The 27,394-nt window shown below is 54.4% G+C and overlaps 12 protein-coding genes across 12 annotated transcripts; 7 read left to right on the top strand and 5 right to left on the bottom strand.

The window, feature by feature from the left end:
- The first annotated feature begins 1,029 nt into the window (after window positions 1–1,029).
- CDEST_09896 (Putative glycosyl hydrolase family 53, glycoside hydrolase superfamily) lies at window positions 1,030–2,352 on the top strand. Its single transcript, XM_062926054.1, has one exon. The coding sequence runs from the start codon at window positions 1,157–1,159 to the stop codon at window positions 2,207–2,209; it is 1,053 nt and encodes a 350-aa protein (XP_062782105.1). The 5' UTR covers window positions 1,030–1,156; the 3' UTR covers window positions 2,210–2,352.
- Window positions 2,353–3,800: 1,448 nt separating this feature from the next.
- Window positions 3,801–5,003, top strand: CDEST_09895 (Putative small ribosomal subunit protein uS19). Its single transcript, XM_062926053.1, has 4 exons — window positions 3,801–3,944; window positions 4,096–4,172; window positions 4,344–4,640; window positions 4,717–5,003. Exons 1-4 carry the CDS (start codon window positions 3,924–3,926, stop codon window positions 4,784–4,786), a joined length of 465 nt encoding a protein of 154 aa, XP_062782104.1. The 5' UTR covers window positions 3,801–3,923; the 3' UTR covers window positions 4,787–5,003.
- A 232-nt stretch (window positions 5,004–5,235) lies between these two features.
- CDEST_09894 (Putative armadillo-like helical protein) lies at window positions 5,236–6,852 on the bottom strand. Its single transcript, XM_062926052.1, has one exon. The coding sequence runs from the start codon at window positions 6,540–6,542 to the stop codon at window positions 5,277–5,279; it is 1,266 nt and encodes a 421-aa protein (XP_062782103.1). The 5' UTR covers window positions 6,543–6,852; the 3' UTR covers window positions 5,236–5,276.
- Window positions 6,853–7,039: 187 nt separating this feature from the next.
- Window positions 7,040–7,893, top strand: CDEST_09893 (Putative NADH-ubiquinone oxidoreductase 17.8kDa subunit). The gene is made up of 3 exons (XM_062926051.1): window positions 7,040–7,252; window positions 7,354–7,595; window positions 7,693–7,893. Exons 1-3 carry the CDS (start codon window positions 7,121–7,123, stop codon window positions 7,832–7,834), a joined length of 516 nt encoding a protein of 171 aa, XP_062782102.1. The 5' UTR covers window positions 7,040–7,120; the 3' UTR covers window positions 7,835–7,893.
- Window positions 7,894–8,964: 1,071 nt separating this feature from the next.
- On the top strand, window positions 8,965–9,588 carry CDEST_09892 (uncharacterized protein; the record flags this gene model as incomplete). The annotated part of the gene is made up of 1 exon (XM_062926050.1): window positions 8,965–9,588. One exon carries the CDS (start codon window positions 8,965–8,967, stop codon window positions 9,586–9,588), a length of 624 nt encoding a protein of 207 aa, XP_062782101.1.
- A 117-nt stretch (window positions 9,589–9,705) lies between these two features.
- Window positions 9,706–11,352, bottom strand: CDEST_09891 (Putative SUI1 domain-containing protein; the record flags this gene model as incomplete). The annotated part of the gene is made up of 4 exons (XM_062926049.1): window positions 9,706–10,489; window positions 10,603–10,670; window positions 10,744–11,163; window positions 11,334–11,352. 4 exons carry the CDS (start codon window positions 11,350–11,352, stop codon window positions 10,466–10,468), a joined length of 531 nt encoding a protein of 176 aa, XP_062782100.1. The 3' UTR covers window positions 9,706–10,465.
- A 251-nt stretch (window positions 11,353–11,603) lies between these two features.
- Window positions 11,604–13,385, top strand: CDEST_09890 (Putative SET domain, Zinc finger, MYND-type, SET domain superfamily; the record flags this gene model as incomplete). The annotated part of the gene is made up of 3 exons (XM_062926048.1): window positions 11,604–12,152; window positions 12,223–12,412; window positions 12,475–13,385. The coding sequence occupies 3 exons, from the start codon at window positions 11,604–11,606 to the stop codon at window positions 13,383–13,385; spliced, it is 1,650 nt and encodes a 549-aa protein (XP_062782099.1).
- Window positions 13,386–15,169: 1,784 nt separating this feature from the next.
- On the top strand, window positions 15,170–17,853 carry CDEST_09889 (Putative ribonuclease H-like superfamily, exonuclease, RNase T/DNA polymerase III). Its single transcript, XM_062926047.1, has one exon. The coding sequence runs from the start codon at window positions 15,301–15,303 to the stop codon at window positions 17,425–17,427; it is 2,127 nt and encodes a 708-aa protein (XP_062782098.1). The 5' UTR covers window positions 15,170–15,300; the 3' UTR covers window positions 17,428–17,853.
- Window positions 17,854–18,102: 249 nt separating this feature from the next.
- Window positions 18,103–20,574, top strand: CDEST_09888 (Putative tetratricopeptide-like helical domain superfamily). Its single transcript, XM_062926046.1, has 2 exons — window positions 18,103–18,464; window positions 18,522–20,574. The coding sequence occupies exons 1-2, from the start codon at window positions 18,294–18,296 to the stop codon at window positions 20,274–20,276; spliced, it is 1,926 nt and encodes a 641-aa protein (XP_062782097.1). The 5' UTR covers window positions 18,103–18,293; the 3' UTR covers window positions 20,277–20,574.
- Window positions 20,575–22,824: 2,250 nt separating this feature from the next.
- CDEST_09887 (Putative RNA recognition motif domain, nucleotide-binding alpha-beta plait domain superfamily) lies at window positions 22,825–23,993 on the bottom strand (the record flags this gene model as incomplete). The annotated part of the gene is made up of 2 exons (XM_062926045.1): window positions 22,825–23,434; window positions 23,584–23,993. The coding sequence occupies 2 exons, from the start codon at window positions 23,991–23,993 to the stop codon at window positions 22,825–22,827; spliced, it is 1,020 nt and encodes a 339-aa protein (XP_062782096.1).
- A 613-nt stretch (window positions 23,994–24,606) lies between these two features.
- Window positions 24,607–25,199, bottom strand: CDEST_09886 (uncharacterized protein). Its single transcript, XM_062926044.1, has one exon. The coding sequence runs from the start codon at window positions 25,058–25,060 to the stop codon at window positions 24,614–24,616; it is 447 nt and encodes a 148-aa protein (XP_062782095.1). The 5' UTR covers window positions 25,061–25,199; the 3' UTR covers window positions 24,607–24,613.
- A 1-nt stretch (window position 25,200) lies between these two features.
- CDEST_09885 (Putative myc-type, basic helix-loop-helix (bHLH) domain-containing protein) lies at window positions 25,201–27,394 on the bottom strand. The gene is made up of 3 exons (XM_062926043.1): window positions 26,810–27,394; window positions 25,763–26,746; window positions 25,201–25,705 (listed from the first exon to the last, which is right to left on the bottom strand). The coding sequence occupies exons 1-3, from the start codon at window positions 26,922–26,924 to the stop codon at window positions 25,332–25,334; spliced, it is 1,473 nt and encodes a 490-aa protein (XP_062782094.1). The 5' UTR covers window positions 26,925–27,394; the 3' UTR covers window positions 25,201–25,331.

Raw genomic sequence — 27,394 nt, 5'->3', positions numbered from 1 at the left:
GCTGCGATGAGCCAGACAAATGATGCATGCGTTCGGATCGTTGCTCCGACCCCCAAGCTTATTTCGACATCCCCTTGTCTTCCGGTCTAGCCGGGAGCAAACAACACCAGGTCCCAGAACCGCCCGCCGAAACAGTCAACTCACCCAAAGGATAGCACTTACGGACTTGGGTTATTTCGTCCTCGGAACCCACTCACTCCCTCGGGAAACCGAAACATCAAAAAGAACAATGAACGCCTCCCTCGGCCTTCATCTTGGGTACGGTGTGCAAGCCGCACCAGGTTGTTTCGGCCCCTTTTCGATCCACGCTCTGTGTTGACGACAGCAGGGTGACATATTGATTAAAAACAGCGGGTTGGCTGCCGCCGAGAATGGCCTTAGGACTCCTGGGATGAGGTTGATCACCTGAGGGGGGGGGGCGCCTTTGTGAGCCTGCAGAGGGAACCCGAACAACCAAAGCCCGGGAGGTCTCGTTGACAGAAAAGGCAAAAGGCAGCCAGGTGTGGAGAAAGACATGTCGTGATTGGCGAAGTCGCCGGTCTTACCCTGACCTGGAGTTGCGCGATGAAACGTCAAACTCTCCACAGCCAGGAATGCCCATGATACTCTGTACTTTTCTACTTCTGGCGATGTCGGATGCGCTAACCAGCGGCTGGTTCGTCGCTTCTTCGCTCTAATATTTCTGAGGCAAACGGATGCCTGTCAGCTCCCCCCTTGGTCTTGGTAGTCTGACAGGACGGCTTGAGGTTGACCGGGGAGGGGGAAGACGACAGCGAGGCAGCTTAACACCGGCAGGGTAACGTCTTGTTGTGTGTTGTCTCCTGATTTCCAGTGAGTATTTGCTCCCGAGGGAGACTCTGGAAGCGGGGATTTCCAAGGAATGAGTTCGTGTAATCCCGTCAATTAGAGCAAGGGACGGGATGGCCCTCTCCGGCAAGTTGATACTCTGGAAAAGGGGGCAGGCGTTAGAGGTAAGTAAATACCCTTCCCTACCTACGTAGAACAAGACTTGCCCATCGCTCGATCTTTGCCAATTTTCTTTCCTCAACTCGAAGGAGATCCTTTCCCTTCTTTTCCCCTTCTCAGTCCCTCTGAGTAGCGTCCGAAAGAAAAGACAAAGGTCAGCGCCATCGTCGATCGATCATCGTTGCCCAAGATGCTGGCCTCCCTCGCCTCCATCTTCCTCCTTGCCCTCTCCACGGCCAATGCCGCGCTCACCTACAAGGGCGCGGACTGGTCCTCGGCGCCCATTGAGGAGAAGGCCGGTATCAAGTACAAGAGCAGCGCCGGCGCCTCGCAGTCCCTCGAGGTGATCCTCAAGAACGCCGGCGTCAACTCGGTCCGTCAGCGCGTCTGGGTCAACCCTTCCAATGGCGACTACAATCTCGACTACAACCTCGCCCTCGCGAAGCGCGCCAAGGCGCAGGGCTTGTCTGTCTACCTCACGCTGCACTTCAGCGACACCTGGGCCGACCCGACTAAGCAGGGCATCCCTTCGGGCTGGCCCTCGGACATTGAGAACCTTAGCTGGCGCTTGTACAACTATACCCTCGAGGTCAGCAACGCTTTCCAAAAGGCCGGCGTCCCGCCCGCCATTATCTCCATAGGCAACGAGATCCGCGCCGGCCTGCTCTTCAACACGGGCAGGACCTCGAACTGGAGCAACGTCGCCCGCCTTCTCAACTCGGCCGCGTACGGCATCAAGGACTCCACCCTCAGCCCGAAGCCAAAGATCATGATCCACCTCGACAACGGCTGGGATTGGAACGCCCAGAACAACTGGTACACCAACCTATTCGCCCAGAACCTGCTCAAGGCCGCCGACTTTGACATGATGGGCGTCTCCTACTACCCCTTTTATGGCTCCGGCGCCACCTTGTCCGCCCTTAAGACAAGCCTGACCAACCTGGCCAACAAATGGGGCAAGGAAATCGTCGTTGCCGAGACCAACTGGCCCACGAGCTGCCCGAGTCCCGCATACGCCTTCCCGAGCGACCTCAAAGATATCCCCTTCTCCGCCGCCGGCCAGACGACCTTCATGAAACGGGTCGCCGCCGTTGTCGCCGCTGTGAAGAACGGCAAGGGCGTGTATTACTGGGAGGTTGGGTGGATGAACAACCAAGCCCTAGGCTCCAGCTGCCCGTCCAACACCATGTTCTCGTGGCCCGGCACTGCATTGTCGAGTTTGGATGTCTTCAAGAGTATCTGAGGGAAGGTTAAGGCTGTGGCTTGGGGGCAACGGCGTGTATGGGACTTTTCATGAGTGGAAATGTCTGGCTTTGACGGGGGATTGGAACGTATATACCTTTACTTCGATACGTACATAGTTAGATCCTTCTTCGTACATGTGTGTAGTTGGGCCAGATGGAGTAAACGCCCTGGCGGTGTATATACAAGCAACCGTTGCCAACTCCAACTATCTGGGTTTTACGGCGAGTCTCGTGTTCCGAGGCCTCTGGTGAATCTTCGTTTCGTTCTTTTTTAGTGAAAGGCCTTGGTAAAAAATGGTGCGGTCAACAGAACGCTCTATGAAACTGCGTAGTGTGAGCTCTGGTCAGGAAGTGTTTTGGTCCTCAGGTAACAGCATGTGTGCAGGAATGATACACATTGTGCCTTTTGTAAGCTCTCCCTCCTACTACTCTGACTGTTTGTGGTGATTCCAACGCAGTGGACTTTAGGTTGCCATCACCTTTGACACGCGTTCATAAAGTCCGCCGTGCCGGGATCTACAGAGGACCCGGGGCCGACTCCGGGACACGGGCATCGCAATTAGGGCCGTACAGCATCGATATCTGGTGAAACAGCTTCAAGTTTTATAAATTGCCGCCCGAGAATGGGATCGCAACATGCATTTGCCCATTGCCAATGTGAAAGGCGAGTGCAGATGCACGTCAGCCGGGTAACATCTATCATTTTGTTTCTCTATGTTTCGCTGGTTGAACCAACGTTATGATTGCACAATTTTCGTCATTGATTATCGGGTGGATCGATACTCGTGACTGCCTCTGTGGTTGTCGCCAACCGTGGCTCTTCATCTCGGCTTAGTTGTCTTCGGGCACGATGTTACTCCTGAAGAACGAGTGATACAGGTGTTACGGCACTTGGCCACAACTCACTCCATCATACGAGAGAGCGACTCGAATTTCCATGAACTGATTGTTAGATCATCTTTCTGTCTGTTGCAGTTTTAACACATTCCGAGCAGCCAGGATTGCCAGAAACACGCTTGCAACTCCCTCCTGTGAACTCTGAGACTCAGCTCTAAGCAGTACCAAACAGACGCCAATAGCGGCGAGACGAAAGCAGCCGGAAATCGACAAGGCGACTGATGTTTTAGCAAGAGCCCTCTCATGTTTAGGTCCCACCCGAAAGCTGGCTGTTCGAATTGATGAGATGTGCATCTATGGCCAGGAAGGAGAGATGCCTTCTTCCGGTCTTCATTTCCGACTGTCAAGAGCATCCACGCATCGTGAAAACAGCAACTTTGGTTATCTAGACCAAGTAAAGACAATATGAGATGAAGAGTCAAGTGGATACCTCGGGGACGTTGGCCGTATAAGTGGAAAGCGGAGGCCGTCTCCTGCCAGGCGGCCGCTTTCTACACCACCGGCCTGCAACGACATTTTCGGTGGTGGTGGAGAAGGGATAAGTGGCCGGAGCGGGAAAAGAGACGGGTGGTCAAAGCGCGGGATACTACGCCCAAGCGAGGTGCACAAAAGAATCACATGACTGCGGGGGGAGGGCAACTGAACCCTACGAAAAAAGTAAAGCGGGCCCGTCCAGCGCGCAGGAACAAGCGAAACCTCCAAGCGACCGTAGCCCCAGCGCCCTCTCCAAAACTTCGACACCACCGGCAATTCAGCTCATTCGCCTTCGATAGACCGCATCGAAAGCGAATCTCCTGACAACTCACGACCGCAAAGATGGCTGACGACCCCGAATACGTACGTGCGACTCTGCTCCCCTCTCTCCTGAGCGCTGGAAGAAAATAAAATCAATTCGATGGACGCGAGCCTACCATCACGATGGCTGGCCGACGAATGCGACTTTTGGTGGCTGCACAGAACAGTAGGCTGACTGGAGGATCTCGTACAGAACGCTGAGGAGGCTGCCGAGCTCAAGAAGAGAAGAGCGTTCCGCAAGTTTTCTTACCGCGGAATCGACCTTGACGCGTACGTCTAGCCCACATGACATGCATCGTTATGCCATCAGCACCCCACGATCGACGACGGAGTCGAATGATCCTATCATCGCTCTCCCTCCAACCCTACGATTCGAGAAGCCAGCAGGAAATCTGTTACGAAAAAGAGCTGTCCAGGCTAACATTGGTTCTCCCCCAACAGTCTCCTTGACCTCGACTCCGAGCAGCTCCGCGATGTCGTCCACGCCCGTGCCCGCCGGCGCATCAACCGTGGTCTCAAGCGCCGCCCCATGGGCTTGATCAAGAAGCTCCGCAAGGCTAAGCAGGAGGCTAAGCCCAACGAGAAGCCCGACCTCGTCAAGACCCACCTGCGTGACATGATTGTCGTCCCCGAGATGATCGGCTCCGTCATTGGCATCTACTCCGGCAAGGAGTTCAACCAGGTTGAGATCAAGCCCGAGATGGTTGGTCACTACCTCGCCGAGTTCTCTATCTCTTAGTACGTTCCCCCGGTCCACCATGGCTCTCGACAGAGCAAACCCATCCTCTACAGGACAGCACTAACAATCCAACAGCAAGCCTGTCAAGCACGGTAGACCCGGTATTGGTGCCACGCACTCTTCTCGTTTCATTCCTCTGAAGTAGAGGATGGTTGTGGGCTGTCTTAGGGAGGTTCTTGCATTCAAACGGGCATCAAGGCGAAACGGGAAATGGTTTTGGTAGCAAGGCAAGGCCGCTACCATGTTGTTTGGGCGATGATAGTTCAATACAACATCGTTGTCCGCTAAAAAGTTTGAGCCTCAAAATGGGAATGAATTCAACGAAGAGATACCAAAATTACATGAGCACTCTTCCGCTTCTGCTTTCGCTGTGACTAGATGTTCGTTGAATTGCTTCGCAAGGGTAATTTGGTATACGCTGGGGGTTAAAAAAAAGACAAACCCCCCCCATGTGCTGGACTGTCACTACCGGAACCCTGGTGGCATCGGACCCACCAGGTGATATCCATCTTCTTTTCGTTCAATTCAATTCTGAGATGATGGAGGTTACAGCAGGGCCGACAGCCATTGGCACCAGGGGCAATCGGAGATTTGGGCATATATCATGTGCTCTATTGCATCTGGTATCCGCACTTTTACAACTCCTCCTTTGCAATCATCTTCAGTTGGGCCCTCTCGTGCGCATCCAGCCGGTTGTACAGATCTCGGCTCCAGTGGTTCTCGTCTCCCTTGTTCTTTTCCATGATGCCCTTCACGACGATCTTCCAGTTCTCATCGCTGACGCGGTCGGCGATCCTCTTGGACTTGTCCGCCTCGGACGCCTTGAAGAGGGGCCACACACCCACCTCGGCGCCCATGTCCTCGTCGAGGAAGCTGTCCAGAACGAACTGCCCGGCCTTGCGCTGCGCCGCCTCCCATTGGGCGTCCTGGGGCCCGAGAACCTCGAGGATGCGGTCCATGCCCTTGTTGGCGATGAAGTCCTCTCGGATCGTCGGGCTCTTGATCAGGCCCTTTATGGCGTGGACCTGCGCTTTGGCCTTGTTCGCCGCGCGGAGGATGTCGTGATCATTGTCGTCCGGTGCTGGCACGAACGGTGAGTAGAACCCGTCGCGGAGCTTGAGCTCCGGTGCCTTATGGGGTGAGCGGCACGACGCGCTCATCAGCTGGGGCCAGACCTTGGTCACTTCTTCGAGCGCCGTGGGGTTGTTCTGTAGCGCGCCGGAGATGATGGCGGCGGCTTGCTGGTCACGGGGCACGGCACCCTCGGCCGGGGCCGGTGTCTTGGGGTCGACCATGAGACAGAGGAGGGACTTGACGGTGTCAAAGGTCTCTACGATTTTGAGGCCGTAGTAGATGTCGTGAGAGATGTCCTCAAGAAATTCGAGGGCCTCGTCGATGGGGAGATCACTTCCGTGAGCGCCCTTCTTGACGAACTCAAGATGGGTGTAAAACTCGCCCGACTCCTGCTGTGGCTGCTTGACCATGCCTGCAGACTCATACTTGGGCGCGTCTTTGGGGATTTCTGCATCGGGGGCCTTGTCCGAGTCCACGACTACGATCGAGCGGTCTGTAGGAAGGCCCTCGAGCCCCGGGGTCTTCTCATCAGGGTCGTTGATCTTGGCTTCCTTTTTGCCCGTGTTGATGTTCATGCGAATATGAAGCCCGTGCGGCAGTTCTTGGTCATCGTGAACAGTCTGGAACTCTTCTGTCGGTTGAAAGATTTTAGGGTAACATTCTGCCGCGTTATCTGTGTGGCAGATGAGTTCGACCTCAGCTGGTGGTGAGGGCGCAACAGGGGCTGCCAAGGCGGAGGCGGATGATGCGAGGAAGACGAGGCCGAAGACCACCATGAAGATAGTGAAAGGGAAGAGAGCTGCGCGAGTGGAATTTCGTGGCGCCATCTTAAAAGCCGGCAGGTTTTGAGATCCAGTGGTATGTTGTGGAAACAATGTGGTTGACAGGTCGAAGTCGACCTAAGTTGGAAATGTGGTTGAGAATATCATCAAAAGTTATCCGAACTTCAACTTCAGCCCGGTGTTCATGGAGGTTGGTGGCTGTAGGGGAAACTGAAATGGTGTCAACAACTGATGTGAACTGCGACAATATAATGCCATACGTTCAGTTGAAGAGAACGGACGCCTTTATAAACACCTCAAGAACCGAGAATGAGTCAACTGAGAAAAAGGACAGTTTATTACCACGAAATAGAAATCCGTCGAAGTCCTCCGTATGGCCAAGCTGTCTCCAAATGCCCCAATAAGAGGGCGAACTCACTTATTTGAATTCGGCAGCCAATGATTGGTAGAAATAAACGCTGTAGCCGCCACAGAGCGCGCTAGCGCTTATCCAGGAAAAGTGACGCTCCTCCGGCCTTGGGTTTAACCTCCACACCCCGAGGCTCCCTCTTCAGTTTGACGCTGTGCCCCCCATAAACCGAATCCCAATCGTCAATTGATATCGCTTCGCAACGTCATTCACGATGCAGGCCATTCGAACGCGGGCTGTCTGCATCGCGCGTCAGTCACGGCTGACTGGCCTGCGCCAATCGAGATCCTACGCTTCTGGAGGCGACCACGGCCACCACGCCCACACCGTCGAGGAGCCCATCGGAGTACGTCCTATGAACAAACCCCTACATTGATGGGACCAATCGCTGTTTCCGTGCCACGTTTGCGCCATGGAAGAGCCATACTGACCTACATTTGTCTGCAGGGCTTTTTCTGGGCCGTGGTCGCGATCATCCCCTCCGCATATGTCGTCTATAAGATCACCGCTCCCGGTCAGAACGGCGAGGCGCCGTACTTGACAAAGAAGATCCAGGAGTACGCCCACTGGCAGGAGACATGGAAGGAAAGGAACGCACTACACACAAAGGCCGTTGAGCAAGCCGGATTCGACAGGCTGCTCTTCTTCTCCACCCCTGCGAACCGCGACGTTGACCTCAGATTCCCCGAGTGAGCCTACCCCTTCCCGACAAGAGACAGATAGAAAAGGGACAGTGCGGTGGACATAGCAAGACCTATGGAAGCTGACGATTGAACTCTTGCACAGGGCGCTGTCTAACCATGCCGCGCGCAATGTCGTCGCTGGTTCCCAGACCAACCTGGACCACGTGATCGCCCACTACAAGAAGCAGCATCTCGACGAGGAGGAGCGGAAAGTACAGAAGCTTGCTGCACAGAAGCAGGTATGAGCGAGAGGTGGTGTATGAATACCGTTACCTAGATTAAGCCGAGGTTGAATCAAGCTTTCCAGTTCATTTGTCACTTATTCACCTTTTATGATAGTGCCAGAGAAAGCACTGAGGTGCCGCTTGTGGGCGCAGACTGACACGGGAGGTACCAGAACTCCCGCTCTTTGTGGTATCGGGGCGGGTAGTACTATCTCAAGACACCTAGGTATTCAGGAAGCGCAGTCAGCCATGCACTAGACCTTGGGCGTGCCCTCGTTGCTTGCCGCAAACCAGTCAGCGACAATCGCCCCGTCACTTTCCTGCAGCTCCTATTACCACGTTGCTTGTTAGTTTCAAACATAGCGTCCCCCCATCTTTCTCTCACGTTGATCGGTGGGCTTTCTTCATACTCAATCTCATACACCAGCTGTACCTTCCCTGTGACGAACTCGGGCTGTGAGACTTAGAAACATCAACACAAGAGTGGAAGCAGCACTATCCCGCGTGCCAGGAATAGACAGTGGATCTTTCTATCACGCTCACATGGCTATTGATCGGTGGCGCGCCGCCATGCGCGCAATCTTCCTGCTGTTTGGACTGTTGTTCCAACCGACCTTTTTACCGTTTCCCACCATAAGGTACTTTCCCTCCTTACTAGGTACTACTCTTCCCTCGCTTTTGCGAAGTCGACCCATCGTCTCCTCTTCCAGTACGTTTCCCCCGCGGCTCTTCTGTCTGCCTCTTTTGCCGCCACCCTCTCGATCTTTCAATATCTCCAAAGAGGTTTCGTTCGGTTATCTACCATCACTTGTCGAGCTTTCGCTGAATTTCCTTCCTCATCAGCATTCCATTCCATCAACGTTTACAAAACTGGTGACAAACCGAACCGTTTCCAGTTGCCTCCGATGGCCTTAACTTCACCATCCGAAATAACCTTCCCTAGGGGACCGACAATAGCCCTCAGGGACTATCATCGCGACGACGTGATATTCTCTGGGGAAGCCGAGTTTCCCACCATGATGCCAGGAATGCCTTGCACTAAGATATTCGGACTCTAGCTGGGATCGACTGAAGAGAGAGCACAAGCAGTCAAGAGAGCCTACAAAAACTTCGACCCACGCCTGAGCGGCATTCCCAGGCACGCAGACCTCATGACGGCTAAGCACCACACGCTGCTTTTGGAATTTTGGATCGACGTCGGCTTCCTAGCATTCAGGAATCACGTACTCCATTTCAGACCTTCGGACCTTCTTATGTATAAAGACGACAATGCGAACGCCATGTTTGAACAGGGCACCGAGGGGACTGTCGCAATCAAGGCCACAAAATATATCGAGAAGGGTGAAATCATTCGACTCGCATGCCCCGAACCCTATTTCTGCCCCTGTCAACTCTGTGACACTGCACGATCTCAACAACCACCGGAATTGGACAGACCAATATCACCAAGCTCTCGGCTACGGGCATCTCCCAATGGCGCCCAAAGCGACAAGCAACAGACAGAGGAACGACGGCCAGAATCGAGCAAAACAAGCTTGCCAAGCTCTCAGCGACCGATGTCTCCCAGCGATGCTCCAAATGTCAACCGAAAAATCAATGAGGTTCGAGTTGAGCAAAGAGATTCGGCCCAGGACAATTCAGCTCAAACCAATCCGGCTGAAGATCAAGAGCCCAAGATCAAACTCTCTCGACGACAGAAAGTCAAGCAGGCATGTAAGAGAGTACCAAAAATGTTCAGATTCAAGAAGGAAACCCCCGCCGTTGTAGAGCCGTAACATTGAAAGCCTAAAAGTTAGGATCGAGCGAGACGAGGGGCAGTGGGTGGAGGGCAGTACCACAACATTACGTAGTACGACAATCAACCAGTAGATTCATCACTGAGAATTTGCTGTCCCATTGTCATGACAGTGACTTACGAGATACCACATGGAATGCACGCGATACACGACAGGGAGGGTTGGTCATCCTAAAGACGGTATCGAATCACTCTGTGTCCTTTGCGTCACATGTCCTGCGGCGGTCGGATTACCCGATGACAGCCGCACGAAGTGTTGGTGGTTGGCCTCTCGCAGCTTTGCCAGTAGCCCTGAACATCGGAACCTAGCTAGTTAGGGCCGACAGATTTGTGACCGGACGTAATGCTCAAAAGTAGTAATCGTTCGTATCTTATGCTTGTTCAAGTTGTCGTTCGACACTGCTGTCACAGAACGGTGCATTTGACAAAACAGGCCCTCGAAAAAGCCTCACCAAGACCATTGAAAATCCCATTGCCAGTTTCCAGCGTGACACACCATACGCGATCCGAGTCGCCCCCTCAAAACCCCATTCCGGGTCACAGGTTGTCGGATCGTTGTGTAAATCTCCCGCAGGCACCTTTAAGATCCTCCCAGTTTTTCTCCATCCCCGCAAAAAAGTTTTTTGGAATCGACCTTTCAGAGCAGTCCTTTGTCCCAATCTCGGAGCTAATCGGTTTTAACCCTCTTCACGAGTGTTTCTGTTTGTGTGACAAGCTGGGTAAAAAATAATAAAAAAGGACGAGAAGAGGTAATTGGAGCTGATCGGTAATCGTGTCGTCTTCCCCGAGGGGATGGTGTCACCGGGATCCGGTCGGCTGCGAGGGGGAGACGGCGCCTCCTGGCAGTGACGGCTTGTTTAGAAGCCGTGGACTTTGACGAGCTGGAAAGCGAAATCGGGTTAGCATGTTTGGGGATGGGTTCGGGAGGATGGAATGCGGGCGGTGTCTTGGGAGAGGTAGATGAAGGTGGGACAAGTTCCGATGTGGGACGTACCTTGGAGTCCATCTCAAGGCCCTCCTGCTTATCGATGAGGAAGTCGTGAATGGCCTTGCGCTGGTCACCTGTGCCACCAACGTCAATATACTTTGCTTCACCCTAGTCATCTTCATCTTGGATTGTGTATCGCAAACGCACCCTGGAGCTGAATAACCTCGCCGAGGTCCGTGTCCTCCACGATGGTGCCGTTGCAGGCAAACTTCTTCTTTATGACCTTGAGGATCTTCTTCTGGTCGAATCGCTTGGGCAGGCCCTGGATGGTAGTGAGAGTCTTACGGCCATTGCGCTGCTGGATACGGATGTGAATGTAGTCCTGGCCCTTCTTCTGGGCGTTGTTGGCATCGCCCTCGTCCGCGTCCGCGAAGGGGTCGATAGTCTTAAGGTTTTCGATGGTAGTCATGAGAAAGAGCTTTGTCGCGTGAGCGTGTGGCTGGGTTTGTAGTGGTGCGTTTGGCGCGTTGGCGTAAGGGTGTGGGTTTCTGAACTTGGAAGGTATGTAGGCAAAAGGGGTGCCCTGGGAGTGGTTTGGGTTGCGCGTTTGGATTGTTGTGAGTGAGGCTGAGAAAAAGAAAGATGTGAGCAAGAAGCGGAACGGGAGTTGGGTTGGTGGGATGGAGTAGGTAGGGACAAGGCGGGGTTGCAAGGTAAAGAGCAGGCCCGTGCACCGAGGTGATGTGCAGCGCTTTCGGTGAAGTTCCATGAGCAGAAGAGCCCACTGCCAGACTCACCGCCACAATTGCCTGGCATGATCCAACGTCCCCTCCCACCGGCACCTGAACCTTCTATCTCGACTCAACTGTTCCTCCCGAGGCGCCCCTGTTTGTACCTTGCATTAGCCACATTCATTCATGGGTGTGGCGCACACAGAAACATTCACTTTCCCAACGACTTGAGGGTTTCTAATCGGCTCCAACTTGAAAGAAAAAAAAGTATTTGCTTTTGTTGCTTTTTCCTATTTAACAGTCGATTTAACTTAACTCATGGAACACGGCCCCACAATGCCCGCCAACGACGGCATCGAAGTCCGTGGCACCAAAGGCGGCGCCAAGGGCGGCCGCTCCATCCACGCAACTCGACGCTTCAAGCCTGGCGACGTCATCGCCCGCTTTGACAACCCCGCGGTTGTCCTCCCGCCGGGCCACCGCGCGCTCGAGTACTGCAACCATTGTCTGAAGAAGCAGCGGCCGGCTGGCGTGAAGCTTCGAGCCTGCACCGGGTGCAAAACGGTGGCCTACTGTGGCCCAGCTTGCCAGCGGGCCAACTGGTCACTGGTACACAAGCTCGAGTGTAAGGCCATCCAGCGGCTGCACGAGGCCAAGCCGGCGCATCAGCCGGACTGGGTGCCAACACCGATCCGCGCAGCCGCGCAGGTCATGCTCCGACCGCAGGTGCTGGCGCGGTTTGAGGAGCTGGAGGGGCATGTCGAGCAATGGAGGAAGAAGGATGGAACCGACCTGCAGCTCCAGTCGCATGGTGTTGTGAAGTGTCTTGGATTGGACACCGTCACATTTGAGAGATTAGAGACGGCTTTCCAGGTTCTGTGCAAGGTTGGTGCTTTCTCTTAGTCTTGGTGGCAGGCCTCAGCTACCTGTAGATCCTAATGACACTGGTGTGCAGCTTCAGACCAATGCCTTCAGCAGAACGGAGGAATACTACGAGACTGGTGGTGTATTCTTAGACACTACTTTGGCCATGATCAATCACTCATGCGTGCCTAATGCGCTGGTCCAATTCGGCGGGAGAACGGCCACGCTCCGTGCCACATCATTTCTTGACCCTGGCGATGAGATTGAAATATCCTACATTGGTAAGGACCACACTTAGCCATCATTATTGAATGGTAACTGGCCCCTGACTAACTCCCGACAGATCAAACCCAGCCCAGGGGTAAGAGACACGGCGAGCTCGACCTCTACCACTTCGAGTGCTCGTGTTACAAATGCCAGAAGGACTTAGACGAGTACCAAGTCGCAATGGCAGACCCGACCATTGAGCTGAACGCGCTTAGTGTTATGGCTGATATCGAGAGATTTAAGAACCCTCCTGGAGGCGGCAACCTTGACCCGCAACAGGGAATGGAAGTATTGAAGCTTCATAGGATCTTCCATGCGCTCCACCGCGATATGAAGTCCAACGAGAAGCACGAATGGTTGAGAAAGGCGTACAAGACAGCCTCATGGTTTCCCAAAGTCGGGAAGTACGCTATTGAGCCGTTCGCGCAGGTTGTGGAGGAGGCCGCCTCTTACTACGGCAAGGATTGCAACAACCACGAGTGCGCATTGGCAGTCGCGAGCTTGTCGGCCTACGAGATCGAGCCGTACAAGCACATTGCCCCGTTCCACTCCCAGAGACTCAAGGGCTTGTCCGCCATCGCGATCGCTCTTTCCAACACTGCACCCAACCCCGCCAAACTCATGAAGCTCGCCCGGGACATGGTCGCGACGAAGAAGTTTACGAAATCGGGGCTCAAAGTGCTTGAAAACCTAGACCAGGTCTCCTTGTGCCAAATGGTCCTTGCGATCATCGATATGTATAGCCCTCAAGCGCCATCAGCCGATTGGGAGGTTGTGGTCTTGGCCAATGAGATGTTGAGTGACATCGGAAGTCTCCCAGGCCGGGAAAGGGAGAATGCCTTGATTAACGCTTGGAGAAAGGACCCGAAAGGCATGGAAGAGTTCTTCCGATATGGTTTGGTCGAGCCGATCAGAACCTTGTCTGAGCTCGGGAAAGTCGTATTAGAAGTAGACCTGGCCCAGGACCGAGACCTGTCCGCCAAATGATACCCTATCTTCAGCAAAACGGGCCATAATCCTAGGATTCGGGGCCTTTGCTGTTGCCATCGTCGTAGATAGGCTTGGAGGTCTTCGGTTTCTTGACACCTCTGTTGAGAATACCTGATCATGTGAGTCGTGGGACCGGAACATCCCTACCTGTGTTGGACGTCCTGTGGGCGTCTTTTGTTGGCGACCTCGAGAATTTGTAGAATGGGGCGCTTCATTGTCGCTGCGGATGTCGCTTGGTTCCCCTTGGTCCTGACTGCCGGCCACTACCTCAATGCCAGCCTTCTAAAAAACGGCCCCAGGTCGCTGGCCATTTTGTAGCCTTGGTGCCAAGAATGCCACCCCCTGTGCTTGCGTGGAACATTCGGTATTGGTCTCTAGTCGCTGCACCCGGCTTTCGAACAGATCAATCTCCATCCGTAGCGACTCGATCTGACTAGCTCCAGCCCCGATCTTGGCGGTGTTGCTTGTCAGAATGTCCAGTTTTCTGGGTATAAGTCGTCGACTTACTGAATCCTGCTCCTTCGATTGGTCTTGCTCCGCGTTGTCTCAGCTACACCAAGTCTGCCCGTAGACTGGCCATTTCCTTAACATTGCCCTCCGCCGTATTGACAATGGCTTGGGAGGCTTTGTTCGTGCTGGCAAGCTTCTGTCGTAATTCTGACAACACGCTGTCGAGTTGCCACGAATGTCCTCGTGTGGCTTGGAGCTGTGTCTAAAACTGGTTTGTTTCGCATCTTGCGTCTTTTGACAGCTTCTGGGCCTCTGACATCGCAGGGCTCGCTGCCTGAACCTGGCTTACCGACTGATATATTTGGGAACTATCTTCCATGCTGTCTCTGATTCTGGGTTTTTTTCTTTTTCTCGTCTGAGAGAGTTCAGGTCGGCCTTCTTATGGTCGATGTCATTCTGCTGTCCTTTCGTGGTCGCGTCGAGTTTCTCAACCACGTCTTCGATGCGCGCAATGGCGTCGTCGATTTGAGACACCACTCGGTACCCTGCAGTATCGATCCTTTCAATATTCTCTCGCAGAGAGTCGATATCAGCCTGTGTGTGAAAGAAACTGATGAATTCGGGCTCAAACGATGGACGGCCATTGCCAAGCCGAAGTCGCTATGAGTTTCTGAGTCGGACGACTTACGACACCCAGGGTCTGGACGCGATTCCGTTTGAGTGCCATCACGTAGTTTTAGCTTGTGACTTACTCTGAGCTGTGCCGGTTTGCTGTTTCTTCCAAGAACATCACAGAAGCCTGTCTTGGGAGTAGATGCGAGCTAGGTCTGTAACTCGCCGGCTCTTGCTGGTTCCTTGACTTTCAGATAAACATCGCCCGTGGCCTCAGTCGTCGGCCTGAAGTAGTTTTTCCTTATCTGAATCCAGACATTGAAGAAAGTCACCAGCATCGCGTGACAGCTCATACACTGTCAGCGAACGATCTCAATGATGTCGATATGTTCCGAAGCCGACTACGATGCTGTCCCATGACAGGAAGATGGGTGGCTTTGGTGTATCGAGACGGACGTGATATACGTGTATCATTCCCCTAGCAAGAACTAGTTTGCGGAATGTTCGTTTAGAAAGGATAGCATACTCGTGGATGAAAACCAAAGGTCGGTTCGTGTTGGGCCAGCTGCTGAACGCAGTGTGAGGGTTGGCCCGGGACGTGTTGGAGCAACGGTCCAAGATCCTTGGCCAGAGTCTTATCTTATCTTATCATTATACTCTTTGAGAGGCCCCGCAAAACCCATAATTGACTGTCACATTTGCGCTTTCCAGATGAATGGGATTTTTTGCTGGGATTCTGTTTAAGAAAAACCACCCAGCTGCAAGCCCACCACTGTTCCGGGCCTCAATCAAATCTTTTCACCCCGAAACTCTGGCTGAGCATTGGAAGCCGCTGGAGGTCTAAAAAAAAATGGGGAACCATCGCAGAAGCCGCGGAGGTGGCGATGACGAGGCCGAAACGGACGCCGCTAGTCAAGAGCTCAGCACAGGAATCACCGTCGCCCAGCCGCAACAATCAACAATTCCGAGCGAGATAGCGAATGGCGAACGCGACTCCCGCGAAAGCTCCTCGCAGACTCACAGCAGTGGAAGCTTGAAAAGATCGGCCCCTGACGATGACGAGGGATGGACCAAAGTCGAGCGAGGCAACAAGAAGCGCAAGAAGGTCCCTCGCGAAGGCTCCAACAACTATCCCGCCATCACCTTCTCCCCGAGTGCGAAGCTGTTCGCTAAGATCAACCTCGCCATGCTTCGCGACCTTGTTCTCTACCTCTTCGCTGACGGAACGGGTCCGAACTGGGTCTCCGTTTCGCACCGACCGTACTTCAGAAAGATTGTAGTCTTGATGGTACCCGGGTTAGAGGAAGCCATGTTCAACGAGGCCGTGAACTTCGACAAGTATACCTCCGGCTCGGCTAGTAATCAAGACCGCACAGAAACGACGCCCGACGACTACTACCCCCGGCCACTTTCGGCTGAACGCCTACCGATTGCGCTCCAGGGATTCGCCAACATGTTCCCTCACCTATGGCCTGTCAAGGCACCTGGCGACGACAAGTACATGAAACTTCACTCGCCCATGGGTACCTTTCTTACCGCGCCTATGGCCAAGAACAAAGACGAGAGAAAGGGTCCTAAGCCGGCGAGGGAGCCTAGTGGCTGGAAGAACGAGCGAACACGTATTACCGAATTTTTAGCCACACTCGAGGAACTGGAAAATGCTGGGCATCTCATCCACCCGGCGCTCATAGAGAATGAAGAGAGAAGAGCGGCATTCAGGGTTCCAGATGGATGGGTTGTATCCAAAGTCGACAAGCTTGAAGATGGTGAAGTGCCCGAGGCGGACATTGAACAGGGCAGCGTGACAGCTGGCCGAGAGTGTCTCGCCTTGGACTGCGAGATGTGCATGACGGGCGAGAGCGAATATTCTCTTACACGCATTAGCGTCATTTCATGGTCAGGAGACCTGCTTATGGACGAACTGGTGAAACCAGAGAAACCCATCACCAACTACGTCACCCAGTTCTCCGGTATCACAGAGGAGATGCTGAAACCGGTGACGACCACACTGCAGGATATTCAACGGAAGCTCCTCGAGCTAATTACCCCGCGAACTATCCTCATCGGACATTCGCTCGAGTCTGACTTGAAGGCTCTTCACTTCTCTCATCCCTTCATCGTCGATACCTCCCTCATCTACCCGCATCCGAGAGGCCCGCCTCTTAAATCATCTCTCAAATGGCTGACTCAGAAGTATGTGAACCGTGAGATCCAGAAAGGCGGCGCCAACGGACACAACCCGATCGAGGACGCTCGCGCTTGTCTGGATCTTGTTAGACAAAAATGCGAGAAAGGAAAGATGTGGGGCGCATCTGACTTCCAGGGTGAGAATCTATTCCGCCGGCTGGCCAGAGCTGGAACTGCATACAAGGCCCAGGGCGGCGAGGCAGGTGGTTTGGTAACAGGCAAAACGAGCGCTGCCGTGGACTGGGGTGACCCATCCAAGGGCCCTGGTGCTGGAGCCACGTACCAAGTCGGTTGCAAATCCGATGCAGACGTTGTCAACGGCGTCATTCGAGCTGTAAAGGGCGACGCGGACGGGTTGGAAATCCCAGGCGGTGGTGTTGACTTTGTGTGGGGTCGGATGCGAGAGCTTGAGGCGTTACAAGGCTGGTGGAACAAGAACCGAGTTGACAGCGCCAACAGCGATGGCGGTCCTCCCGAATCTGATACCAAGCTGGATGGAAAGCTCGGCAAGTCGCCTCTGGAGCAGTGCTTGGCCCGTCTCTCCGCCTCTCTCGAGACCATTCACGCGAGCCTTCCACCCTGCACGGCCTTCATCGTCTACTCGGGCTCCGGTGACCCTCGCGAAATGAGCAGGCTCCAGGCCATGCACTCGCAATGGAAGCGAGAATACAATACCCCCGGAAAGAAGTGGGATCAGCTGTCTGTCAAGTGGACGGATGAGGAGGAACAAGCCCTTCGACGTGCAGTTAAAAAGGCCAGACAAAGCGTCGGGTTCATTGGTGTGAAATAACCACGTCGGCCACTTTGGGGATTGGCACATTCTCGGAGGAGCTTATGAAGGTCCATCAAACGCCTTCATATCGTCGACGAACATCAGCTAACACAACAACACGCGGGACTGTTGAGAAGGGAAATATGTTATACCTCAGCGGTAACTGGTCTGGTCAGATACTCTTATATGATACCCCTAGGTCATAGTATAGAAAGGATACCCGCTTTTGGGAGGGACCCGAGATCTCGGCATCCGGCAGGATGTCCATTGCAAAGAGACATCCATTCGCCTTCTTAAGCGTGGCGACACATGGTATTCTCTGCGGAGGACAGGGCGACGACATGTTACTTTCAAATTAGTTCTGCCATCGGTAAACCATCTGTGTTTACACATGTCCACGGAAGTGTGAGCAACGATTGATCGCTTCCGCTTAGGGTCACCAACATGTTTCCTCTATTGCATCCATATGCAGCTCACATGTGCGCTTCTGAGTTCTAGGCTTGCAAGCCCAGGGGGGGGGGGGGGGGGGTCAGTGCTCCCCACATCCCCCCACTATCACTACTTCACTTCGCGGACCTATCATATGATTGGCTACCCCGCCTCCGGCTGCGGAGAAAGCAATCAACCGTTGCCGCTCCCAATCCCCCCGCCGGCCTGCCTCGGCATCTTCTCGGAGACGCAGCTGCTTGACATAGCGGTCCGAATTACAAACCAATCTACCAACTTTACTTTCTTCAACCATCGACGCGTCCTCCCCTTTGCCTTCACACCTAGGAGAGCCAGATCCCCGTATAGTTGGTTACGCGAACTGATTAAGACATTACCTTAAGCCCTGTCGATCTAACCCTCCATTGTCATTACTCGTGCGGCCTGTGACCGTCAAGATGTCTTTCCTCGGTGGCGCAGAATGCTCAACTTCCGGCAACCCCCTCAGCCAATTCCAGAAACATGTCCAAGATGACAACAGCCTGCAGAGGGACAGACTAGTGCAGCGAGGCCCCAACGCTCTTGCCGGCGGCTTCAGAAGCGCTGGGGCGAACACCCCACAGGATGAGGTAGGCACAGCTTGTGTTGATTGACTGGCAGGACGGCGGGCTGACGACAATCGCCAGATGATGAACGGTTTCCTTAACAAGGCACCGGGTCTTCAACATGAGCTTCCTATGCAGAACGGCGCTGTGCGAATAGATCCCGCCCAAGGTGTGCATCTCCGCGCGAACTCGACATCACCAACATGGGCGAACGACTTTCAGAACCAAGCCGCTATGGAATCGGCCTTCAACGCACCGCAAGGCACACAGTTCAGCCCCGAAGATTTTGCGCGCTTTAGGCAGATGAACCAGCAACCCTCGTCGGCGAGAGCAAGTCCGATGCCCGGCCAGATGGCCCAGCAACCGAGAATGGGCATGGGCATGGGAATGGGCATGGGATATAACAGCATGATGGGGCAGTCAATGTTCTCACCCATGTATCAACAACCCATGCAACAGCAACAGCAACACGAGGATGTCAAGGGGAAGGGAAAGCTCGTGGAGCTTGACGACAACAAATGGGAAGAACAGTTCGCGCAGATGGAACTGCAGCAGAAGGAAGAGGCCGAGGCCCAGGCTGCAGAGCCTGAGTTGGAGGAGATGGACCGGGCAATGCAGAGTGAGACAGGTTTCGGCGATTTCGAGTCAATATGGAGAGGAATCCAGGCTGAAACTGCTGCAGCAAAAGGCATGGTCGACGACTCGACATTCGATAAGTTCGACAGCGAAGACTGGGGTCCAGACTTCACCGGCATGAACGGCGACTGGGGCAGACTGGGCGACCCAGTGATCGAGAATTACCTTTTTGAGGAGGATAACTTCTTCAGCGAGGAGAAGAATGCGTTCGATGAGGGTGTGCGCATCATGCGCGAGGGAGGAAACCTGTCCTTAGCGGCTCTCGCATTTGAGGCTGCTGTCCAGCAGAACCCGGAGCATACCGAGGCCTGGGTGTATCTTGGCTCGGCACAGGCACAGAACGAGAAGGAGACTGCGGCTATTCGTGCGCTGGAGCAAGCTCTCAAGCAAGACCCGAACAACTTGGCTGCCCTCATGGGCTTGGCCGTCTCTTACACCAACGAGGGATACGATAGCACCGCCTACCGGACGCTCGAACGCTGGCTGTCGGTCAAATATCCGAACATTATCGCACCGACGGACCTGCACCCTATGGCCGAGATGGGATTTACCGACCGCCAACAACTGCATGACAAGGTTACCGGCCTGTTCATCAAGGCGGCACAGCTCAGCCCGGATGGTGAACACATGGATCCCGACGTCCAGGTTGGCCTTGGCGTTCTGTTCTACGGCGCCGAGGAGTATGACAAGGCCGTTGACTGTTTCACGGCAGCTCTTCACTCGTCGGAGCTTGGAACCTCGAACCAGCAAGAGCAGCTGCATCTGCTCTGGAACCGCCTAGGCGCTACCCTCGCCAACTCTGGTCGCTCTGAGGAAGCCATCGCTGCGTACGAGAAGGCATTGAGCATCCACCCTAACTTTGTGCGCGCTCGCTACAATCTTGGTGTTAGCTGCATTAACATTGGATGCCACGCCGAGGCTGCGTCACACTTTCTCGCGGCGCTCAACATGCATAAAGCTATTGAGAAGAGCGGTCGCAGCATGGCATACGAGATTCTGGGCAGTGGCGAGAGCTCGCGCGGTGGTACCAACACAGCTCAACTCGACGAACAGATTGACCGCATGACAGCGCAGAATCGCAGTACGACACTCTACGACACCTTGAGAAGGGTATTTACACAAATGGGACGTCGGGACTTGGCCGAAAAGACGGTTGCTGGTGTCGATCCCGAGATATTCAGAAACGAGTTCGACTTCTAGGTGGCGCAGGGTGTGGAAGGAGAGGTGAACCTGGGTGCGCCGAACTCGCGAATTTCACATGGATGGGTGGCTGGAAAAGAAAACATGAGACGACGCCTATTATGAAGATGCTGCAAACCTGCACTGTTGTGACAATTCGCGGAACGGCGGCGCATTGAATAGGAATACACAGCAGGCATAGCTTTGCTGCCTTTATACCGTTTGAGAGAGTTGTTCAGTCGTGGAGTGATTCTTATGTACCATTAGCAAGCATGAGGCAGAACTAGCTGGTTTACAATAAGAACAGCTTCACCCCGTGATCCACGCTAGTGCTCTTTTCACTGGCGACAAGGCCAAAGTCTTATACCTTACTAGGCTTCCTTTCTGAGAATGGCGAACCCCCTGCTCATAAGACCTTGATCCTGATGCACTCGGAGTGCAGCAGAGGAGTGGACAACATCCCGCCGCCGCTCCACGGGCCGACCACTTTTTCACGCCTAACAGCGGACATCCTTTGGGCTCAGGGATGCAGGCTCTGAAATACTGGCTACTGGGCATGACTTACGGAGATGCCGAAGCATACTAGAAACCCTACACAACATGCAATCAAGAAGGCTTGGCCAGATACCTAGTCATTGACAGAAAAGGCGAAGGGCTGGGCAACGCCACGACTGTGTGCTTGGCGGTTACGACGAGAGACCAGGCGGGCATGAAGGAGGTCTGGAATAGGTTTTGCTGAGGTTTGAGGGAGCAGACACCGGAGAGGGGGAAAAGTGAGGTGGCGGGTAATCGAGACTGGTGAGTGTTGAGCCAAGATAGACGAAAACAGCTAGGTGGTGAATAGTACTGAACGAAGCTCTGGCTATGTCCTTAGCCCCTTCCATCACTTGAGAGACGGAGACCTCCCTTTCTTTACTTTTCAACTTGATACCATGGTAATTCGGGAAAATGTCAAAAGTAAGAGATGACAAGCGTAGCAAAATGATCAAGCAAATAAATCCAGAAACCCACCCAACACGCTTTTGATCCTTCTCTGGCTGTGGTTCTGCCCTCGGCCGGTTGTAGCGGGTGTGGACCTTGAGCTGCGAGGCTGTCTCCATTGACAAACTATCTCCTTTCCGTAACCATTAAGCTAGCTCAATTCTCTCGAGGAACAAGAGGCCGGTTGGCCCAATGGCAAGGCGTCTGACTACGATTTATCGTGCAATCAGGAGATTCTGGGTTCGACCCCCAGGCTGGTCATAATCTTTTGCTGTGCCCACCGATTTTGTTGCAGAAATTTCCCCCTGGTATGTACGGAACAGCTTCCATCGACCAGCCGGTGTGATCGTCCGCAGTGACCGGGGGGACCCATATGCGGCAGGCCGACCGACCCACTACAAACTAGTGTGCTAACCATTCTATCAGTAGGCCAATCACGTATTCGTCATATGACGGACTGGAGAGAGATGAAAAACTCGACGACAGGGGAAGATAGGGGCGGACGGCTTGGGTGGAGTCGCTGACACTATCCACAGAGAGGGAGGCCGGGGCCCAAACAGATGCGACGCTGGGGACAGAGAGGGTCAACTGGTTCACGAGCTTGCGGGATGCCTTCTCAAACGGCGGGCCTGGCTTCGCCTCCATTCATGGAATACAAAAAGATCCCGTTGTATAGGGAGAGGGGGGGCAGGAAGCTGGACACGACGTCGGACGGGCCGGGGCTGTTGTGCTTTGGTGGAGAGGGAGAAGGAAGAAGCTTTGCCTAAAGCACCGAGGCCGCCGGGGGGGCGGGTTGTTGGATGGATTCGCAATTGGCCATTATCGATCATGCCGAAACACGGGAAGAAAAACGGGAGCAGAGAGGAATGGCCGGGTGCCGGGATCCATCACAACCACCGAATCTCTGACGGCAAAGCGGTAGCCTCATGTCACCTCAGGCCGGCGGCCAGTCAGTCAGTGCTGCTTTGAAGGAGCTATCTCGCCGTCTGGCTGTCTGGCTGGTTTTGTACACTTTAAATTAGGTTTCCCATGCCGACCGGGAGACTCGCTCGGTCTCCGTCCCTGGCTTATTGTGCATGTACTTATATTGGGAAGGCAAACAGCCAAGCCGAAGCCACGCAAATCCGGGTGGATGTTTATTGAGAGCGAAACACAGGGAAGCAGAACCGAAAGGCTGAAATGGGAGACAACGGAAATCTATAGACATGAAGCGCTTTTTATGGAGAGAAGAAGACAAAAGAAAGCACACCGTCATCGTGGATGCTTTTCATCTATAAGTTTCATATTATACAACGCCTTGTTCGGCACATTCCCTTTGTGTTATTTTTCATCCAGTCCAGGTTCACCACTTGTTCGTGCCTTTCGTCTTTTCTTGGTTCGTACCACTTCGTGAGCAAGCCTCGCCATTCCTGCTTCCGTGTCGCCATCGGCTCGCCCGTGGGTTGTGGGGAAATAAAAGTAGTACAGTAGATAAAAACATAGAATTCCGAAGGAGGGGAAAACAAAGAGGGAAAAGCGTCGGGTCAGCCTCCATCATCTCGTACACCAGACTCGACCTCTCTTCTCCCGTCTATGAGACACGCGGAGCTCAAGCGTTCCAGTTGATGTCCTGCTTGCCAGCCTCGGGCTTCTGGTCCTTCTGTGCCTCCTCGGCCTGCTCGTGCTCCGCCTCGATGCGCTCCTCAACCTGACTCTGCGAGTTGTAGCGGTCGCCTGAGCTGTTGCCTCCATCGCGGATGATGGAGTGCTCGTCTTTGACTGGCGCGTACGAGATCTTGAGCTCGCGGCCGCCAAGCTGGACACCGGCGAGCGCCTCCTTGCCCGCCTTGGCAGCCTCGACGCTGGCAAAGTCGGCATGGGCGAAGCCGCGCGGCCAGCCCGTCGCGCGGTCCACGGCGACACGCACGTCCTTGACATCCTTGAGCGTCGCAAAGAGATTGTTCAGGTCCGCGTCCGAAGCCTCGAATGAGATGTTGCCGACATAAAGCGTCTGGGTCGGCGGGCCCGCGTACGGGCCGTTGCGTTGCGGCCTCTCCTTGCTTCGTCGCTCGGGCCGGGGGCGGTCGCCAGCTTCGGGACGTTCGGGACGGTCGCTGCGTAGCTTGGCGACAATGCGGCGGCCGTGCCAGAAGGTGCCGTTGACGTTCTCAACGGCGGAGACAGACGACTCAAGGTCCTTGAAGTAGACAAAGCAGTAACTGTACAAGTGGAGAATGTATTAGCCCCTGGATGACGGGCAGGAAATGTGATAGCCGTCCTCTTCCTCTGCGGGATGGGGGTGAGCATTCGCATATGGCGAATCGGCGCTCCACCTTGAATGCGCGAAGTACAACGGGAACAGACTTACGTCTTCTTGGGCGGCATTGACACGCCAACAACCTCGCCATACTTGGAGAACGCTTCGGTCAGATCGTCGGGCTTGACGTCGAACGAGTAGTTCTGGACGAAGACGACGTGCTCGCTGGGGTCCACGCGCGAAACTCTCTTTTCGTACGGCTTTTTGTAACCCCCACCCCCACGCTCTTGACGTTCGTAGCGAGACGCGGCGGAACGGGAGAAGGCCTTGGGGGCGGCGAAGGAGAAATATCTGGCAGAGACTGTGGTGGCGTTGAGGGCACGCAGAGCGGACGAGATGGTCTGCGACTTGGGTGCTACAGTGGCAGCAGAGACCGAGCTGGTCAGAGTGGCGCGGGTGGCCGCGCGACGGATGGAATGCCTATTCATAGAGGAAAATCCTCTGATTAGCTTCTTGTTCATTTGACCAAGTCGAAATTGCACCTCTGTCATTGGGTCACTCACATCTTGAAAGTAATTCGGCGGTGGTTGTCCAAGGAAGAAGGGAAGTGAGGATGGATGAATGGATGGATGAATGGATGGATGGATGAAGGAGGAAGGGATGGAAAGGGTTGGCGGCAAAAGGTGCTGCTGCTACTGATGTGGTACGTGAAATCGCCCAGACGAGCGAGGAACAAATTTTTTGGAGTGTCGAGAGCCCCGACGTTTAGCAAGCGCTAGCCCCATTGGGCCTTGCCTTGGTTTCCCGGCTTCGAGAACCTATTTTCTCCGGAACCACAAATCACTACAGCTCCTACAAATCACATCCACCTATCCAAGCCCCCTTGCCGGTCAGGACATCTTAGTGTCCGCTCCGCGCAGCTCAATCTCACCCAGGAAAAGAACTCTGAGAAGTGTGGATGTGATTTTTTGACCTTGGAAGTCAGTCGGGCATAACGAATTCACGTCATCTGCTGTACCTGAATGCTCCATCTAGGAGGGAAATAATCATCTGTAGATACCTAGCAGAATACTGGCTGACCGGGAGAGGCCTCGCCGCCTGTTTGCTCATTTCCTCCATCTGCTCAGATAGGCTGTCATTTTCATTCCATTTTGTCCCCCACCATTGCATTGCACCTGCTGCATTGATTCTCCCGTTGCCATTCCTGTTCTGTCTTTCCCCCCATCACAACGCAATGGACCACATCAAGCGCACCAGAGGCAGTCGCCTCTCTCCCGTAGGCCATCGCGTGGGTATATACAACAGATATTCCAACCCCGGATCCCGCCATGGCCTCTCTTTTCAGTATTCCCGTTTCAAGCTTTGCCTCCCCAAATACACATGCAAACACAGCAAAAAAAAAAAAAAAAAACCCACACTCACAATAAACAACTCCGCCGTCCGACTTTTTATATCCACTGATCAAGGACAAGGGTATAATGCCGTCCCTCCTTGTCAGTATTGTACTGGGAGAGCCGACCCCAACTACACGTGAGCCGTTCGACGCACTGCTAGTATTGACACACTCAAACGAGGGGGAGAAAAACATAGGAAACAAGCCGCCGGATGAGACATTCCGTTGCGCCGGAGCATTCCCGCCTGGATACAGGACTGTAATAGAACACGCAGACCCGCAGACCCGCAGATCCAGGCCGTGGAAATGTTTTGGGAAGTGTTGATGGGCCGACCATTCAGTTCCATCAGAGCACACGTTTGTTCAGCGTGGGCTTGGCCGTGTATGCGGTAGCTGCACCGCGCATCAAAGCCAGGACTTTGTGATGAAGCCCGGGGAGTTTCTCGTCTTGATATCGGCAGATGATTCAGTACCTCTCGGGGCGGTAGCCATTTATCCGGGGGGCTTCATATTGGACGCCCGTCATCGAGTCGGGTACGTTGGGCATGTTGCCGTTCAGACCCCGAATGGGCGGTAACTCACGACGATTCGCGTAGGGGTCTGTCTGGTATGCCGCCGCTGGCGGCGGTGGCGCGGGCGGCGCGGCTTGCGATTGAGCTGGCGCTTGGCCTGCCGGAGGTTGTTGTAGCCGCGTGTTGTGCAACTCGCTTTGAAGACGCTGTATATCGATGCGCAGGTTATGGTTGTCCTGTCGAAGGCCGTCATTCTCTTGGGCCAAAGTCGTGTTTTGCGACTGCACAATTCGCATGACCTCAGCCATTCGTTGATGCTCCGAGATTGCTATGCCACATCAGCCTCAGGTCGTCTCACTCATGTACTGGTAGGGGGGGGGCAAACCTTTGGTGAGTATTTCCCACTTAGATGCCTTAGAACCTCGCTCCTGTGGCATCAGATCGCGCAGCTGGTCGAAAAGCTCCTTCATTTCCGTTCTTCTCTTCCTCTCCGCCAACTTGTGGCTCTTGCGCAGCTCGGGTGTGCGGCTATACGGCTGGGAGCCGGTTCGCGAGGAGGCATCGTCATCACGGAGGTCCCCGATCTGCTTATGTTGGAGGGAGTGGTGATGTACGGGAGGGAATTCCGAAGATGTGCTCGACAGGCGGTTATTGAAGTCGGCGGGTTCGTCCAAGCGCCTCTGGCCGGGTGGCAATCTTGATTCTGTAGTAAACTGGCTGCTGGCTATCGACTCGGCAATACTGCTTCGCCTGGAGTCGAGATATGTGTCGTGCGGACCGATCCGCTGGATGTCCTCCTCGGGGAACGCCCATGCCTGACCCTTTGTGGGCTCGGGTGCCCTGGCAATATTACTCGTCGCGGGGCCGGTGATGGCTGGAGCGGTCCGGATGGTCTTGGGATGCTCGGGGTTTCTGTCGTTGCTAGGCTGGTAGCCGTTGGAGATGCGGTGTACTGAGAGGTTGTCTAGGCCATTGCGGGGGTTGCGCTGCTGGTTGAGGGTGTTTTGTATCGACGTCGTCGACTGGTTGTGGCTCGCGTAGGGAGAATTTCCGCCCAATCGCATGTCATGAAAACCCTGGTTTATCCTGCTGTCGACGCTCTCTCTACGAGAGCCGGAACTCATCATGTCGTGGGCCATGCCTGAGTCCAGTGATGTCGGACGCTCGAACCGACGCGGGTCGGTGCTGGCGGCCGTCGTCGGTGAAACCATAGAGGCAACGCTCATGTTGGTTTGCGCAGGTGACACCAGAGGTTGGGGCACCAGGTTGGCGGTGACAGGTGAAGGCGTCTTGTCCGCCAGCGAGGATTGGTACCCTGAGCCGGTGGGACTGAGGACATTGCTCCCCATGCCCGAGGCGGCAGAGTTGTCTGTACGAGTAACGGGTCAGTCACGTTTCTTAATAGCACGCTGTTGAGACGCGGTCAACGTACGCTTGCTCGAGGCATCCGTACTGGAAAAGTAGGCCGAGTCGCGGTTCTCGTCCGGGTTCAGGACCCCTGCCAATCCCGCGGGGAGCTTCTGAGAACCCGGTCGCTGTGCGTCCATGGTTTGCTTCGGCGTTCGTCTAAGAACGAGTGCTGAAGAATCACAGTCGGGCGGGCGCAAATAGTGACGTGAGCAACGCCAAGTTGTGGTGAGCGCGAGGCCGGCCGGTGGAAAGGCTCGACACAGGAGAGAAGCGGAAAGGAGCGACTCGATCGTTCGTGCGTGGGCCGAGTCGCTGCCAGGTATCAGAGCAGCCAAGTTCGGGCTGAGGTGAGCATGCGAAAGCAACGGTAGCCCCTCAGAAGGCGTCTAAAAGCGCAGGCTGCTCGGATCGTATCTAGTCGAGGGTAAACGAGCGAGGTGACGGCGAGAGCAGAAAGAGGGTAGTTAACGGAGGAGGGTGAGACGGGGAACGGAAGAGGGAGAAAACAAAAAGGGAATAATTTCGAGCAAGGAGGAGAGATCTAGTAAACTCGAAGGTCGACGTGCTATAAGATGGAGAGCGAGGGCGAATGTGGAGGAAGAAGACG

This window comes from Colletotrichum destructivum, chromosome 6 (genome assembly GCF_034447905.1).
Source record: "Colletotrichum destructivum chromosome 6, complete sequence".
NCBI classification, from domain to species: Eukaryota; Fungi; Ascomycota; class Sordariomycetes; order Glomerellales; family Glomerellaceae; genus Colletotrichum; species Colletotrichum destructivum.
Note: the sequence above shows the minus strand (reverse complement) of the source record. Positions and strands in the feature narration are given on the sequence as shown.